The 16,961-nt window shown below is 41.8% G+C and overlaps 1 protein-coding gene across 1 annotated transcript; it reads left to right on the top strand.

Moving 5' to 3' along the window:
• Positions 1 to 15,055: 15,055 nt before the first annotated feature.
• MELLADRAFT_84277 (uncharacterized protein) lies at positions 15,056 to 16,917 on the top strand (the record flags this gene model as incomplete). Its single annotated transcript, XM_007407667.1, has 7 exons — positions 15,056 to 15,805; positions 15,870 to 15,980; positions 16,027 to 16,095; positions 16,172 to 16,318; positions 16,379 to 16,426; positions 16,480 to 16,608; positions 16,702 to 16,917. 7 exons carry the CDS (start codon positions 15,056 to 15,058, stop codon positions 16,915 to 16,917), a joined length of 1,470 nt encoding a protein of 489 aa, XP_007407729.1.
• Positions 16,918 to 16,961: the final 44 nt, after the last annotated feature.

Here is a 16,961-nt window from a genome sequence, read left to right on the forward strand (position 1 = left end):
CCAGGTAAGCACATCAGCTTTTAGTTCTTTTCTTATACTTTTGTCTCTGTGGATTGTTTGTTAGGATAGTAGCTGATCAGAAGGTGTTGCGATCAACTGGAGCGCACGAGAATGAAATGGAAAGGGTAATTTCAATTTCATAAGTAACACACACAACATGAAGGAAAAAGGAAATACATACCTGGAGCGCACGAGAATGAAATGGAAAGGGTGAGGAAAAGAGACCCTTTCCTAGTGCAGCTCCAGGTTGTATATATACACAACACTACTACGTAACAAACATTTGTTAGTTATGTAAGAACTAGAGGATTCACATGATCCGTCATGAGAGATAAAAGAAAACAATAGACAAAAAGCAGTAGATGGAAAGCACACATGACAGATGACATAAGGAATACGAGAGGAGTTCATCATGAGATATCAAGTATTCCAACACCCCCCCTTGCGTCCAGCTAGCTTCACCAAACAAATATCATAAGATAACATAAAGAAAGAGAAAGAGAAATTAAAGAAAAGAAAGAAAAGAAATTAGATCAGACCAAACATGGCTCTGTGACGCTCGAGCAAGACGCGTGGTAGAGGCTTGGTAAGCATGTCTGCCAACATGTCCTTAGAGGATACATGTAATATAGTCACATCCTCATTCTTTACACACTCTCGGACAAAGTGGAATCGAGCGTGAATATGTTTAGTCCTAGAGTGATGCTGAGGGTTTCTTGCAAGAGCCTCCACGCCTTCGTTGTCAACATGAAGAGGTATTGCTGATGGGGTTCTTATGTTTAGTTCGAACAGAAGGTGTTTAAACCACATAGCTTCCCTACACGAGTCAGACATTGCTTTGTACTCGGCTTTGGTGCTAGAGAGAGATACGGTGGTCTGTTTACGTGATTTCCACGAGATTGGACCATGCCCAAAACGAAAAGTGTAGCCGGTAGTAGACCGACAATCGTGTCGATCCTCAGCCCAATCCAAATCCGAGTAGCCTGAGAAAGTAGCAGATCCACCCAGACAGAGTCGTAAATCGACCGTACAGGAGAGGTATTGAAGAACACGCGGACCTGCGGCCCAATGATCAGAGGCTGATGGGTCACGGAGATATTGAGATAAGCGGTTGACGGCGAATGAGACATCTGGTCTGGTGCATTGTGCAACCCACAGTAGAGCACCAACCAGACTCGAATAGTGACCAGGTGAGGGTTCTTCCCCTACAGCTCGAGGAGTGAGATCTTTGAACGCGGAATCAGTAGGTGTTTTGACCGAGATAGAGTCAGACGGTAAGAATCTGTTCATTAGTTCTTGTATGTAGTGTGACTGAGAGAGAAAAACCTTTTGTGCAGGAACATCACGAATGATATCGAGAGAGAGGAAATGAGTTAGTTCTTTGTTTGACGATATTTCAAACTTTTTGGATATGGCATTGATGATTTCTTGCACAAATGAGTCTTCACCGACAATCACCAGATCATCGACATGAGCAGTAAGAGCTCCCACAAGCTTGCCATCGACCAAACGAAAGTAGAGAGTAGGATCGTACTTGGATTGCGTGAGATCAAGAGTGATGAGAATCCTGTTCAGTTCTGCATTCCACAGCCTAGGTGACTGTTTCAGGCCGTAAAGAGAGCGTTGGAGTTCACAAACCCAATCAGGATGCTCAGGATCTTCGTACCCCTGCGGTTGGGTCATGTATATTGACTCTGTGAGAAGAGAATTGAGAAATGCCGATTTTATATCAATCTGCCTGCCTACCCATTTCTTACATGCGAGAAGAGAGAAAACAAGTCAAAGAGTCTCCATACGAGTAGTCTGGGAGAACACTTCAGAGTAATCTATACCGTGAACCTGAGAGTAGCCCATAGCGACTAATCGAGCTTTGAGCTTGTCAAGAGATCCATCAATGTTTTTCTTGACTTTAAACACCCACTTAGACTTAATGATTTTCTGCTTGGCGGGACGTGGTACAAGTTTCCACGTACCCATTCCGATGAGAGTGGAAACTTCACTGTCAGCAGCTTTTAACCACTTCGACTTGTTAGGAGAGCGAAGTAATTGTTTCCACATTCAAGGAGTATCAATAGAGGCAGTTTCCTCTGTTACTAAACCTACCCAGTTGCCAAATCGATTGGGAGGTTTCGTCAAACAACCAGAACGACGAGTAGGGGGAACAGGTTGTTTGACCGATTTCTTTATAGATGCCTTAACAGGCTTGGTTGAGTTGTCTGGGACAGATGACTGACTGGAGGGTCCTTCAGAGGCGAGGGCAACGAAGTAGGAGGTTCTGCTTGAGATGAAGGTGTTTCCGGAATTATTTCGGGCACAGTTGGTATTGAGGGCTCAGCAGGAAGTGGCATGCGTTCTTGTGGCGCATCGTCTGAGGAAGATGATGGACTGTTTATCCGGGGTGAGCTACTAGATGAATCTGACGAGATGGTTATTGCTTTAGGAGATGATATTGGTGAAACAGCAGGTGTTACAACAGGCGTGGGAGCAGGTGGTTGAATAGGCCTGCAACGAGGAGCGTGTATAGAGTTGGAAAGACATCTTTCGCGGAGTGCGCGACGCTGTCCTTCCGTTAGAGATGGAGAGGGAGAAGGCACGTAATCACTCGGCCAGGGGATATCAGCTTCAATGGCCGGGGGAGAGCAAGAAATAGTTGAGGACACTGCAGACATTATTCGGGTTCCCCAAGTGGGCAGGGAAAAATGATTGGGAGTATGATTTGTCATAAAATGGTCTATCACTCCACACCTGAGCCATAACACCCACACTACATATGTGTAGCAGGCTCAGTGAATATGTGGTTATCATGTACATACAGTTCTGCTCAGTTATCTGCTCATCAGGACAAGTTATTCATATGTAATACATGCTGTAACTTCTTTCAGATTGAAAAAAGCTTCCAAAAGATTGACTACATACACTGACTCAATGTTTTGGTGTGATCTCATCAACTCAACTGCATGTAACACACTTTCTGTTACTAAGACATAGCTTCAACAATATTGCCTGAGCAGCTACAGAATTATATGTAGTGAATTTTTGGGAAAAAAATTTCAAAGTCGAAAAAGTTACATGTGGTATAACATGTGATTTATTTATTCTGATGGGCAAAAAACTGAGCAGACCTGTATGTACATGATAGACAACTATTGACTTAGCTTGCTGCACATATGTAGTGTGGGTGAAATGGCCCAGGTGTGCAGTATTAGATTCTTTTATGAAAAACTGTACTATTAATCATTTTCCTCTGCCAAATTGGGGAAGTTGAATGATGTTTACAGTGGGAGTAAGGAAAGATATCATGACAAAACAGGACATCTCTCGATTTGACAACTTTTCGATGTCTGAGATCCCACAATCTGTACCCGTTCCCATCTGACAGATATGACAATAGTACTGTGAGGGTAGGGTATTCTTTAGAGTACTCTAGGCTCACTATGGGAAGGTAAGGTGGGTTCTTTTTATTTAAAATAGTTGTATTTCAAATGTAATTTTGTAAATACAATTAGAAATAAAAATGAAAGGAAGAAAGGAAATGAGACTGACAGTCTGTTTGGATAAATCCAGACAGACTACAGTTAAATGACTCCTTAGAAGGAGGTTTGAAATACAATAATAGAAGGCTGGATCCAAGGCCCTCCCTTAATCTTCAAGGTAACAGATTAAAGAGTGATATGTAGGTCACTAGCCTGGTTATTTATAGTCACCAACTGGTAGTTATTCAGAAGGTCACTAACCTGTGAGTTGTTGTAGGTCACTAACCTGCAGTTGTTCAAAAGGTCACTAACCTGAGAGTTGATAAAGGTTACTAACCTGCAGTTGTTCAAAAGGTGACTAACCTGGAGTTCTTTGAGAGGTTACTAACCTGAAAAGTTCTACTTGGGGAAAGTAGAGGATCCAAAGGATGAAGAAGGAAATTACTTTATCTTTTAGGCAGGAATCTGCTTTAAAGTGATGAAGTGAATCACTAGTCTTATATTTATAAGACTTTTGATTATGTACTTCAAAGGAACTTTAAAGGGTTCTTTAAAAGATATGTGTAATAAAATGCTTGAGGGAAAATCCTTGAAGGTTGAGAGAGGAGGGGTTTATATATCCTCCTCTCCAAACCTAGTTGTAGTGATATTTGATTGTATCATCACTGTGGTTTAGGGTTTAATAGTTACTATTAATTATGTTTATTATTAATATTACATAATTACATATACTTGTTATGTAATTTATGTAGTATAAGCATTTTAACTCTTGACACTGAGTTATGAGGTGTAATTGGTATTTTATTACATGTTACATATGTTTTTAAGTGTATATACATATGTAATTGATGTTTGTATATGTTTTATTATATGTTACATGTGTTCTATAAGCTGTATGTACATGTAATTAGGTTTATAAGTAAGAGTCCGGTATTATAAGTTAGTTTTGGGTACATGTATATGTACCCAGGGCTGACAAGTACAGCAGCTTGAGCTTTCTGGTCTAGTTTCTTCCTGTTTGCTTCAGGAACTTTGTAATACGCTTGACACCCAAAAAGAAACAGGGCGGAGACAGATGGGTCAGGTAGAGATAGGATTGAATGTGGAGAGTGAAATCCTGCCGGCGTATAACACGGTATGGAGTTGAGAGTGTGTGTGAGGTAACAAAGAGCATCAGCCCAGAAAGTCTTTGGAATTCCTGACGTAACAAGTGAACATCGCAGATGATTCCCTATAGTTCTGTTTGAACGCTCAGAGACACCGTTGAGCTCCGGAGAATGTGGAGGGCCAGGGTTGTGTGTAATGCCTTTGTCAATGATGTAGGCTTGCATTTCTTTACCAAGATACTCGCCACCGTTATCGGTACGTAAGGACTTAACATTGAATGAAGTGAGATTACAGAAAACAGCACAGAAATTCTTGAAACACATAAAGACTTCCGACTTGAGTTTAAGAGGATAGATGACAGTGTACTTGGAGTAGTCATCGATAAAAGTCACAAAGTACCTAAACCCCTCACAAGATGGTGTTTCAAAACTAGCTACATCAGAGTGAATTAGATCCCCGGGATGAATTGAGCGATAAGGAGATCTAGAGTGAAAGCTCATTTGCAACATTTTACTTTTAACGCAAATATCACACTGTTGAACCTCGATTTCATTCAAAATTGACGGTTTGACATCATGAGTCTTCAGGAGGGCTTTCAATGGACAAAGACCTATATGGCCTAGTCGACAGTGCCAACCAAATAAGCTAATGTCAGCTTTACTTGAGAAGCATGAGATAGAGGGAGAGGTGTTAACTTTTTCAGGAAGATAGTATAGGTTTCCTCTTCTAACACCGTTTCCTACTGGTAAGGAGTCTGAGAGATTATCGGTCGATAGATGAATGCAGCATCCGTCTTTGGTAAACACCACCGAAAAACCATCGTCGCAGAGAGACGAAACAGAAAGTAATGGTTCTTGCAGATTGGGGACAAAGAGTGATTTGTGACCGATTGATCCTGATATGCCGAGTTAAGCTGTGCCAGAGTGGGTAGCATGAATTACCAAGTTGTTGGCCAAGTGGATAGACCTCGTAGCAGGAGTAAGTCCCGAGAGAGATGAAGAGTTTGGTGTCATGGTTGATGAACACCCAGAATCAATATTCCACTCTTTGAGACGGGATATCCTCGCAACATCAACCAATGCAAACTTAGCTTGTGCAGGGCTTTTGTTTTCTGATTCAGATTCACTAAAACCTAGCGAGACAACAGAGGTTTTACCAGCTTTTGACGATTGAGGCTGAGGTCAAGAGTGAGAAGAGGTTTTAGAGCCTGACAGAGTCGTCATTGATTTTTGCTCCTCCAGAATCTTGTCCAATGCCCAGCAGTGATTCACATCGTGATTCGTTCGTTTACAAAAGGAGCAGAATTTAGCGTTCTTAAGTTTGCGGTTGTTCTGACGCTGATCTAAGGATGCGGGTTTGTAGGATTGAGTCGAGGATGAATGAGATTTGAATGCCTTTGAAACAGATACATGACCTGATGCATTTCTTTGATTTTGTTCGTTTTTGAGTGCACGAATGACGGAAACGGAATTGGTAGTCTTCTGCTGCATTAGCGGAGTTACCACGTGCGCCCAATCATTGGGCAACGAGTTGATAAGAGAGGTCGTGTAAATATCATCGGCAGTAAGAGGCTGATCTTCCGTGATAAGAGATGTGAGTTTCTCAAACAACTGATTCATCGATTGCAGATGTGTATCTAAGTCCATTTCTCCCATTTTGGAGGTGACAAGAGAGTTGAGTACAATCATTCTACCGCCCGAAGTTGAGTCTTCATGTGCAAGGCGCAAGGCCTTCCACATGGCAGCGGCGTTGTTTCAATGTGGCTTAAGATATTGATAATTCACATCTTCTACCGCACAACTGATGAGGGTACAGACAAGAGCATTGTCATCCTCCCATGTCGATGGCCTAGCTTTCGCATCCGTCTCTTTGAGAACATAAGTCAACTTAGCATCCACAAAGTAGAGCTCAAGAGCGAACTCCCAGTCGAGCTAATTCGAGTTCTCGCCAGGTGGTTTCAGAGCAGTGATACCGGACAGTTTGTTAGAACGATCATCCAAAGAGCCTAATGAGGCCATGATTGAAGTGGTATAACGAGATAAAGGGGGATAGAGATCAAACAAAGACGGTGGATAACGTGTGTTTGTGTATAAAATAGGAAAATCCAGCGTTGGGATATGAGGAAGTTGTGGTGTGTAAGAGATTTGTATTGAGGTATTCGAGAGAAGATGATTTAGGTTGTGGAGAATAGAAAAAAATACACTGGTGTACTGTGTACCCAGGGACCCTTATAGAGTGGCACAATTTACAGATTTAAAGGTTTTTATAAAAAAAACTTGAATCGAGATCTAGCAGTTGGTAGAGATGGGTCTCATAACCTGTTGCGATCAACTGGAGCGCACGAGAATGAAATGGAAAGGGTAATTTCAATTTCATAAGTAACACACACAACATGAAGGAAAAAGAAAATACATACCTGGAGCGCACGAGAATGAAATGGAAAGGGTGAGGAAAAGAGACCCTTTCCTAGTGCAGCTCCAGGTTGTATATATACACAACACTACTACATAACAAACATTTGTTAGTTATGTAAGAACTAGAGGATTCACATGATCCGTCATGAGAGATAAAAGAAAACAATAGACAAGAAGCAGTAGATGGAAAGCACACATGACAGATGACATAAGGAATACAAGAGGAGTTCATCATGAGATATCAAGTATTCCAACAGAAGGAGATCCTCCTACTCGGAGCCAGCTGTTAGGAAATATAGAGACGTTTTATTGGTGATTCTGAGCTTTTGAGCTGCGCCAATATTCCCAGTGAAGGTTGTCACATAGGAACCTTACTGACACTTCCACTTGATCTTACTTACTACAAAGATCTATGGAATATGACCTTTCCATGGCTTTCCTTTGCACAAATTGATTTGGCCGCACTAATTTGCTTGCACGGGCTTGAACCTAAACTCACAACCAAAGTCCACGAGGTCTATCTGACCCCTCCAACGTCTACCTGCCTCAATTGCAACCAACTCTTGAGGCGTAAGTTTGCAAAGCGACCTTGGATCAATGGTTACGTGTATGACATTCATGGTACCCATTCCGCTGAATTTCATACATGGGCATGTCAAGGTACAAACGTCACAATCATTCAGTTTAGTATTTTGGTTTCCCTCCCACTGACTTGATGTGTCAATTCAATTGCAGACTGTAAAACCTACTACCGTCCCTCTTATTATGCGGATAAAGTGACACAGCATTATTATACCGACAGTCAGGGTGCACATCCGCTTTACTACCAGGTGCACTGCCATTTTGGCATGTCACATCGCCTGGCAAAGCATTTTCGGCACTCTCAGATGCTCAGGCAGTAAGTATGTCCCCAAAACTCCCAGAACTTTCTCTGCTTGAAAAACACTAAAGGTATCTCTCCGTTCAGTACATCTCATTTCAATCTAGTTAACTTATACAACCTTACCCATTTCAATGGCCAGAAAGTGCCCATTCACTCCGAACTTGACAAAATCTCACCCAAATTATGACAACCACTGGCTTGCAATGCGGTGGATCTTTTCAGCCTGCTCCGACAATTCTCTTGTTGCGCAGCCGTTCTTTCCGTTAGCGCAAACGGAAATCAAGAGGACCAATTCCTACCTGCAATGGTCCGGGAGCTGCACTACCTCACCAATAACAGGGCCTACCATTGAGACCACTTTTCTTCCTCTTGTGTCAAAGTTTCCAAAATTGACCATGAAGGCAACGAAGCTATCAAAGGTACATACACATTAACTTGTCTACTTTGTGCACTCAGAATTGAAGCTTGGGCATTTGTATATGGTACTAGTGATCCAAGCGGTGGTGATGGATGGATTAACCATTGGCCACTGGCGCTGCACGGAGTCGTTGGTCCAGCTTGAAGAGCTGGCCCATTGCAAAGGTGCTCCACCTCCCAATGGACCTTGCCTCAATGCTCTACCAAAGGTCACCTAACGTTTCTGTAAAGTGCACAAAGAGAGTTTGAAAGGCTGGTGTGAGGCTAAACCTTGCACAGCACTCGCAGTGGATCATACCAAAACTTGCTCAAGCCCCGCCCACATCAAAGCCATGGCCGCCTTTCAAAAGAACAAAAAGAAAAACTTTTTGCTTAAGGCAATGCTGAACTGCCCAGGGTCCAACCTTCCATCGGGTCCCTCCACTGCCAACATATTTGCCTTGGGTTGAGAAATCCGAGGCATCATCGTGCATGTCCACACATGAAGGTGTCAGAATGTCTGGAAGGTTTGTGTGATTATGCAGCCCATGCATATCCCCCACTCAAACATCATTGGAGGTCAAACTGATATTGAACTGACATTGAATTGAGATTGGATTGAGGTGAATGGAACTCACTGGCCTGCCAGTGACTAGTAAAATGACACTGTGAGACAAGAGCTGTCCGAGGGTTTAGAGCCGAGAATACCTCGGATTGTAAGATCCGAGGTAAAAATGTTGGCAGTGCTCTGTCCACCTCAATCCGGAAACTGCCGAACTAATTGATCTAGACCACTTTCACCAGGCCGACAAGGCCAACCGAGCCCATGAATCTGCTTGTGATGGCGGAATTGAAAAACCCAAAGGCGCTCAACGCCGAGTCAATCACGCACGCACAACAACCAACTCATTGTTGGAGCTTGTGGCATTATACTGTGCAGACGTACTTTCTAAAATTCTGAAGCACCAAGTGCTTTGAGGGTGAGTCACATTTGATTTTCTCAATTGGTTTCTGCAAAATTTAATTAATTTTTGTTTCTTTCATATCTGCCAGGACTACCTGGTCGAAGCCTTCCCTGATGGACTGCCCAATGTTATCTATTACGACAACACGTGTAACTTACTGCATGTGATTCATAATGGCACCAAGGACCCCAAACCGTTTGAACACACAATTATACCTATCAACCCTTTCCATCACCGTGCTCACGCAGAGAGTGACCAATTCTGTTGCATGTACAATGACCCCAAGTTGTTTCCGGACTTACAAGAAGACGGTAACTGGATTTTTAACTTGTCTGCTGGTGAATTAAGTAACATTTGGTATGGTGGGTTTGCTTCCATGTGCCGCAACATGGAAGCAACAAGGTATGAGTTCTTTCTTGAGGAGATGGTCCAGTTCCAGAACTTTTGGCTCACTGCTGCTTTGTCTTGTTGTACAGGTATGGAGTTTATCGGTGTTGGGCTCTTGCAATAATTCTAATCAATAGTTAGACCTCACAATATCCTAACCAATGTACTACCAATTAAAAGGTACCATCATTTCATATTCTTTGCTCCTTTGGTACACATATAAGAAATGCCATCAATGCAACCATGTATCTGGACCAATATGCAATGTTAGGTTTGTTAATTTAGTGATATTTTTAAGTTTGTTAATTTTCTAGTCATATTTAAAACTTGGTGCAATCTGCTTTCAAGAAAGTCACATTTTTTTTTCCAGTTTATCCAAAGCTTGGTGCAACATTCTTTCAATCAAGAAAGCATGTGGCACCAAATAAATTTTAGTCATATTTTTCAGCTTGTTCATTTTTAGTTAGTGATATTCAAAACTTGGTTAGTGATAAACTTGGCGCAACATTCTTTCAATCAAGAAAGCATGTTGCACCCAATCCAATAAATTTCAGTCATATTTTTAAGCTTGTTCATTTTTAGTTAGTGATATTCAAAACTTGGTTAGTGATATTATACAAACCAAGTTCTCTCAAGAAAGTCACAAATACAAATAAATAAGACCTTGCTTTGAATAACTACAACTATGATGGCTATCCATGATAGTTATAGTTATGGGTTGGGTTGAACCTCAAACCCCCTAAATATTTCTAGAAATGTACCAAAAGAAATTGTTGGAATAGTCTCTGCAATTATATCAAGTTGCAATAGTCTCAATGACAATGAATACAATTGTGAAGGTGTGAGTCAATGATGATTACAATTGTGAAGGTGGGAGTGGTCACTGATTTTGATTTCATTTTTTGTGATTGGTGTAGCAATCAACCGGGTGATGAATAATACCTGGTCATATTCATGACTGATCGGCTAGCTGGGACTTTCTAAATGGTGTGTAAATATTGTGGTGTTGGAACTTTGTAAATATGGAATTCACGTCCGATTGATGTGTCCTTTGCGCTAACTATTAGGTACCAAGGATTATGATTTACTTTGTTTCACGTGATCATGCAATAATCATATTGTTGTGTTCTTGCAGGCTTGTGTCAATTACATACAGACTCCGCCTGCAAATCCCCATCAAATATGTCGTATGATATATGATTGATGATGTAATGACAATTAGGAGCTCGACTAATAGACCCCATAATCAATAACCTAATACCTTTTGCACTATTTGCATGGGGGGGTCAACAAAGCTTAAGAGATCCTTGAATTGCACAGCTGAAAAGCCCAAAAAAGTTGCCTCCTACTGCCCCATACTCAATTCATGTTGAGTATAATCAGAGAACATATCACAAACTGTGACAACAACATGCAGCAAACCCTGGTTCAGATGCAGACTACCCAAGTGAACCTAGAAGTGGGAAGTGGAGAAAAGTTTTCAATTGTGCGTGGGGATAGATACACGGATATTATGTCTGCACAACGGGATCATGTTCTAGCGTGCAGCCAGTGGAATCAGATATACTACCTTGTTGCTGATTGATTGATTGATTATCACACGTGCACACATCCACGCATGATATTGTAAGGATTTGCATGGAAGACAGCAAATCTATACAATATCATGGGTGGATGTGTGCAGCAATCAGTCATGTTAGAAAAATAACACACACACCAGACACATTATTTGTACAAACATAAACTTGTTTGTTGAACATAACAAGTTTGATGCAATACTGGACTGTGTTCAGTTATATACCGAGTAATATGTATATGCCTGTAGAGTATACATATAGGAGCTAAATATCTATTTTCATCGCATTAGTGGGCATCAAGCATAGGTGTTCTGTACTTTCCTTATAATTACAATGATGACACAGATATGTTGTTTCTGACCATATTCTGCAAGTATATGGGCCAACAAGGCAAGGCACCAACCAACAACCAGATATGGGCTTTTGTAGCCGTACACCTACCATACCACATAATTCAACCACATACGTCAAAAAGGACCTGATGGTGGTTAGCTGTTCAAGGAAGATTAAAGTAAAGGGTATCATTACCATTACCAAAATAATCTAGAGTGAGTCTGATCAAAAGATCTTATCTGTTTATCATTGTATTCTGGGTATGTGAATTGCATTAGTTTCACTGAACATAACAAAATTATATCTCTGGTCTTATCTTAGGAAAGCTAATTAGATCACATAAAATCACATAAATCAAGCAAGTTTGTATCACCTGTGATTACTGGATTGCACCTACTGTATAGGTTGAAACAGCCCCCTGTATGAACCTATGCTATTGGAACCTCCCCCTATAGAACTTCTTAGCACCTTAGGTAGTGCTAGGGTGACCTCAAAATATCGCTAAGTCATCAATCCCCCAAGGGGGGGGGGCCTTGCCACGCGTGACAAGTCTCACTACCATACTCCCCAGAGTTACTACTCTTACTTTAAAGTTACTACTCAAGTAAAAATATACCACATGTACAGAATAGCTAAAACCGTAACAAACAATCTCACTCCCCTTACACTAAAATTCCTACCCAAGCAGGAATCTACCACCTATACAAATAACTTACGCTCATACACTACCAACATCACTACCCTTTAAAACCAATACAGCCATCTCCCTACCCTATGAAACAAATAACTCCCGTACTGCAAATAAAACAGTTTCACCCCCTTAGCACGCAAAGTGCCAACCTCACAGCCCTCCCCTCCCCCGACATATCACTATGCCTCTACAAATCACTCAATGTTACTACCACAATTCAGCCAATCACGACCCTTTCCTGGATTTGTCACGACCCATCACCAATATATCACTACCTCACAAAAAAACCACTCACATCACATCCCCATCATCCAAGCTCAGCACAACAACCTATACAACCAAACTCAACACCCACCCAATGGAAGCCAGGCAAGAGGAGTACTTCTTCCCCGTACCCAACGCTATCGAAATACACCATCCGGATTGACGCAAGATGGACACCTATGTCAAAGATTTCCAAGCCACCAAGCACGGGTATTGCATATAAATTGATAAGTCAAAGAAAGGTAGTTCCTTCATTCATTATGCATGCTACCGCTCAGGGTTTCCACCAGGACGACCGTCTGTTCTCAGTCAAACCAAATCCCTTCAAAATGGCTGCCCATTTCATCTATCTACTCAATACCTTCACTCCCAGGCAAAATGGATCCTTATACATACTCATCTCGGGCACAATCATCCCCCCTACCCAAACATCAAACCTCGCAAGAAGAAGCCAGTCCCTCCTGATGCCCCCCCATCTGCTCTCCCACCCATTGCAATTGACAGCTGCGCTCCTTCAAGAGATGCCTCTGACATCAATGACTCACCTCACCATGGACACAATCAACATACTCAGGTTCCAACACATCTCAACGACTGCACCAGGACCCTCGAAGCTTATATATCAAAGATAAGTGTGTCTCTTCATTGCATGACACCACGGCGTCAACACAAAGCCCTCCAGAAGATCAATGCAATATTATGCCAAACCAAGAATGAAGAATCACCCAACAATACCGTCCTGGACGATACCAGTCATTGATTGACCGGTAAGCTACTCAGTGAACGCCCACAAACTCTACCACTATCTTTCACAACCCAATGTGATATCCCAGAGGCCGTAAGTAGCGACGATACTACATTAACTTGGGTCCACGCTCACCAACAATCAGTTTTCAGATGGACTACCTTCGCACACTACACGGTTCCACCACCAATCAATGTCCACAACATGACAAAGACAAAGACCAAGACCCATTCTTCAATAAATCAGTAAGTCTTTGCACCAAACTTCCTTCAATAACTTCCTTATCTAATATCTGATCTCTACAATGTTGTCCAACACAGATCAATAGCATTCTGGAAGAGTTTCATGTTGCAACCAATATGACCAACTTGACATTCAACTTTGAAAATCTTATACATTCTCAGGTCATTGCATCACAGCCTTCCCAGTCAAATAAGCCTTCCAATGCGTCTCAACTGACAGACCAGGCTAAAAACAACAAAGTAAGTGGAATCAATCAGGTTCAGCCCATATCTTTCGTATCTAACTTGCCTACCTCTGCACCTCGTAAACCTTGGTACTTCGGACCCGTACCGAGGAAAACGTGTACCGTATCCTCGGAGCGGCTCCGTATACAAGCGGCAGATGCATTCGGGATGACTCAGATGCATCTGAAGGCATCCCCCAGCATGCCAAGTCCACTCGCACACGCCAACACAACTGTCTACACATTTATAAACAATGCCACACCCACATGTGTAGGTGTGTGACACAACACGGTAGCTTGACTTATCTACACACAAACATGTAGATCTTGTACACACGTATGTACACATGTGTGGCACATAAGAAAACATGTGCACACAAACCTGTGTAGTTTTGTGACACACTATGGCTACTCACACTAAGTACGTACCTAAGTGCATCTTGTACACACCCATGCACACATGTGTGTGTCATGTGTTACACTGTTTTTGATATGTGACACACACAGACTGTTCGTGGTCACACCCACACCCATTTCTCTAAACCTAACCAAATCACCACGTGTGATGTGGGTTTGTCACTCAACAACCGCATCAAACACAACCACCCACACAATCAAACACCTCACCCATCACTACACCACACAATCGAAACGAACACATTCCTCTCTCATCACTTCTCTCATCACTTCCCTCTAACCATTGCCAGATCGGTCTGGAATCTACCTTGGTGAGTCCAGTCTATCTACAAACTCACCTTCTGATCGATTGTACTTACACTTACAAACTTGATTTTTCGAACAACTCTGTATTATATCAATGATTGGCGTCACTCATCCTCACATCAAAAAAACGTCTCTCACTCATCCTTACATCACCTCACACAGTTTTCGATTGTTTTCTTAACTTCTTTCCATTCAACCTTTCAAACACGTTAATAACGCTTTAAAGAACCCAACCAATTTGTCCGGTAAGTCCAATCAATCTTCTTATTCTCACAACCTTCAGATCAATCGTACTCATATCAAACACAACTTTTCACACGTCCTCTCACAACATTTCACACCTTTCTCACAGCACATCACACAACTTTCTCAAGAACCCAACCGATTTGTCAACCCTCGCCGGCTGAAATACCTCGGTAAGTCCAATCAATCTTCTTATTCTCACAACCTTCAGATCAATCGTACTCACATCAAACACAACTTTTCACACTTCTTCTCACAACATCTCACACCTTTCTCACAACACATCACACAACTTTTGAACTCCAACACAATTTTCATTTTCAATTCTTTTCCTTTATCATTACCAACCCATTGAATAACCAACTCGATCGATCCATTCAGCCTCACGATGACTGAGATTCCACCACCTGAGGCTAGAACTGGCTTCAAAACTCGACTTCACGCCATCCTGTACATTCAGGAACATTCCAACAATAATGGCTTTCGTGTAACCATCAAGGATTCCAGGCCGAAATGGGTTCAATTCAAATGTCATCTAGGACCAACTCGACACAAGGACACCAATTCCAATGCGAATACCAAGACGTGTGGATTTCTGTCCACCTCTAAACTCGATTCTTCCGATGGAACTTGGAATTTTACTATTCAAAACGCGAATCACAATCATGAACCGGACTTCAATATACACAAGCACGATCTTGCGATTTTACGTGACACCATCAGCAAAGAAGAAGAAAAACAACATCGAAACATTGTAACACCTCAAATTCCTTCAGGACAAATCCTTATACCTCATATTCAATCAGTCCAACCTTCGACTTCTGCAATCACTCCCCCGTTTTTTATACTTCAATACCAAGCTCTGAAGCAGCAAATGCAAGCTCTGCCAATGCAGTCTCAAGCGTATCTATTGACTCGATTCCTTTCCGAATGCCAGCTTGCTGCCGGACTTGCAAACACAGTCTCAACTCCTATTCCCACACCTCTACCTCCTAATCCTCTCCCCGAAATCTCGAATACAACACCCCAAGATTCAACAACTCCAAAGGCTTCGAATCAGTCTACTAATGATGAAGACACACAAGAATCACAATTTTTAAGCAACTCACCCATCAAATCTAATCCAGATCAAAGCTTGGTAAGCTTGTTCAGATATGATTCATCATATTTGATGCTTACTATGTATTGATCTGACTTCTTAGCTTAATATCAAGAATCGAGAAACGGCAAAAAGTGGAGAATCGAAAGGGAATGAACGTGAGGAGCCGCCAATCTCAGAAGAGGAAGAAGCACCTGAAGAAAATCACGCACCAGTATGTCAATCTTTGACAACCTTAAACTTATCGCTTATTCATTTAGCTAACACACCATGTTACCTTACCACAGGATAGCAATCCCGTTGTTCATAGGAGTCCAAAGATTTCGAAGGTAAGCTATTCACATTATTTAATAAATGTGTATGTCGAAATTCAACTAAACTGATACATCATTATTTTGAACAAAGAAGAAAACACCAAAGAGAAAAGCTTCAGCTGTGGAAGAGCCGACACACAATAACCATCCTACGAGTCCAATAACAACAAGGGCTTCAAGCTCAAGCCACGCTCAAGTTGCCCGAAAATCAACTAGGACAATTCAAAATAAAGAAAACGTAGGAGATCAAATCATAATTAGATGACTATCATCAACTAACTCCATTTGTTTACTCTAGGATCAACCAAAGGTGAAGAAAGCTCGGACACAAGCAAACAACCATGAAGTTAGTTTCCAACTTCCATTTTCATCACTCGTCTTAACTAATTGATTCATCAGCTTACCTTGCACCACAAAGCCTCCAAACGAAGATCGAAGTCGAAGGCAAAGCCGAAGCTATCCAAATACAAACAAAAAGTGATGGAACGCGTAAAGAACATGTCAAAAGAAAACCAGGCAATAGTCAAAGTACGTCCCTTGCTGGCTTCATTTCTTAGTTTATGAACAGATAGAATGTATACGTGTAATTTTACTGATTTGATATTATGATTCAACTCGCAGAGATGGGATTGTGTCAAGACCCTCCCCGTAGAGTTGTTTCCTTTCATCAAATCCGCCGTTAACCCACCCGGCAAAGGTCTCTGCACCTTTGGAGCAATTGCGGTACAACTTGGTCGAGGTGTTGATGAGGCACCGATTGTCAGGCGTGAAATGCTTGCAGAAGTCCAAAAACGTCTCCCTTTGGTATACGAAACACCTTTTGACATTGTCATCTGAGCCGTTTGACATAGAGAAGATGCTCTCGATTCTTGAAAACCCCA

The sequence above is a fragment of the Melampsora larici-populina genome (genome assembly GCF_000204055.1).
Source record: "Melampsora larici-populina 98AG31 unplaced genomic scaffold MELLAscaffold_10, whole genome shotgun sequence".
NCBI lineage: Eukaryota > Fungi > Basidiomycota > Pucciniomycetes > Pucciniales > Melampsoraceae > Melampsora > Melampsora laricis-populina.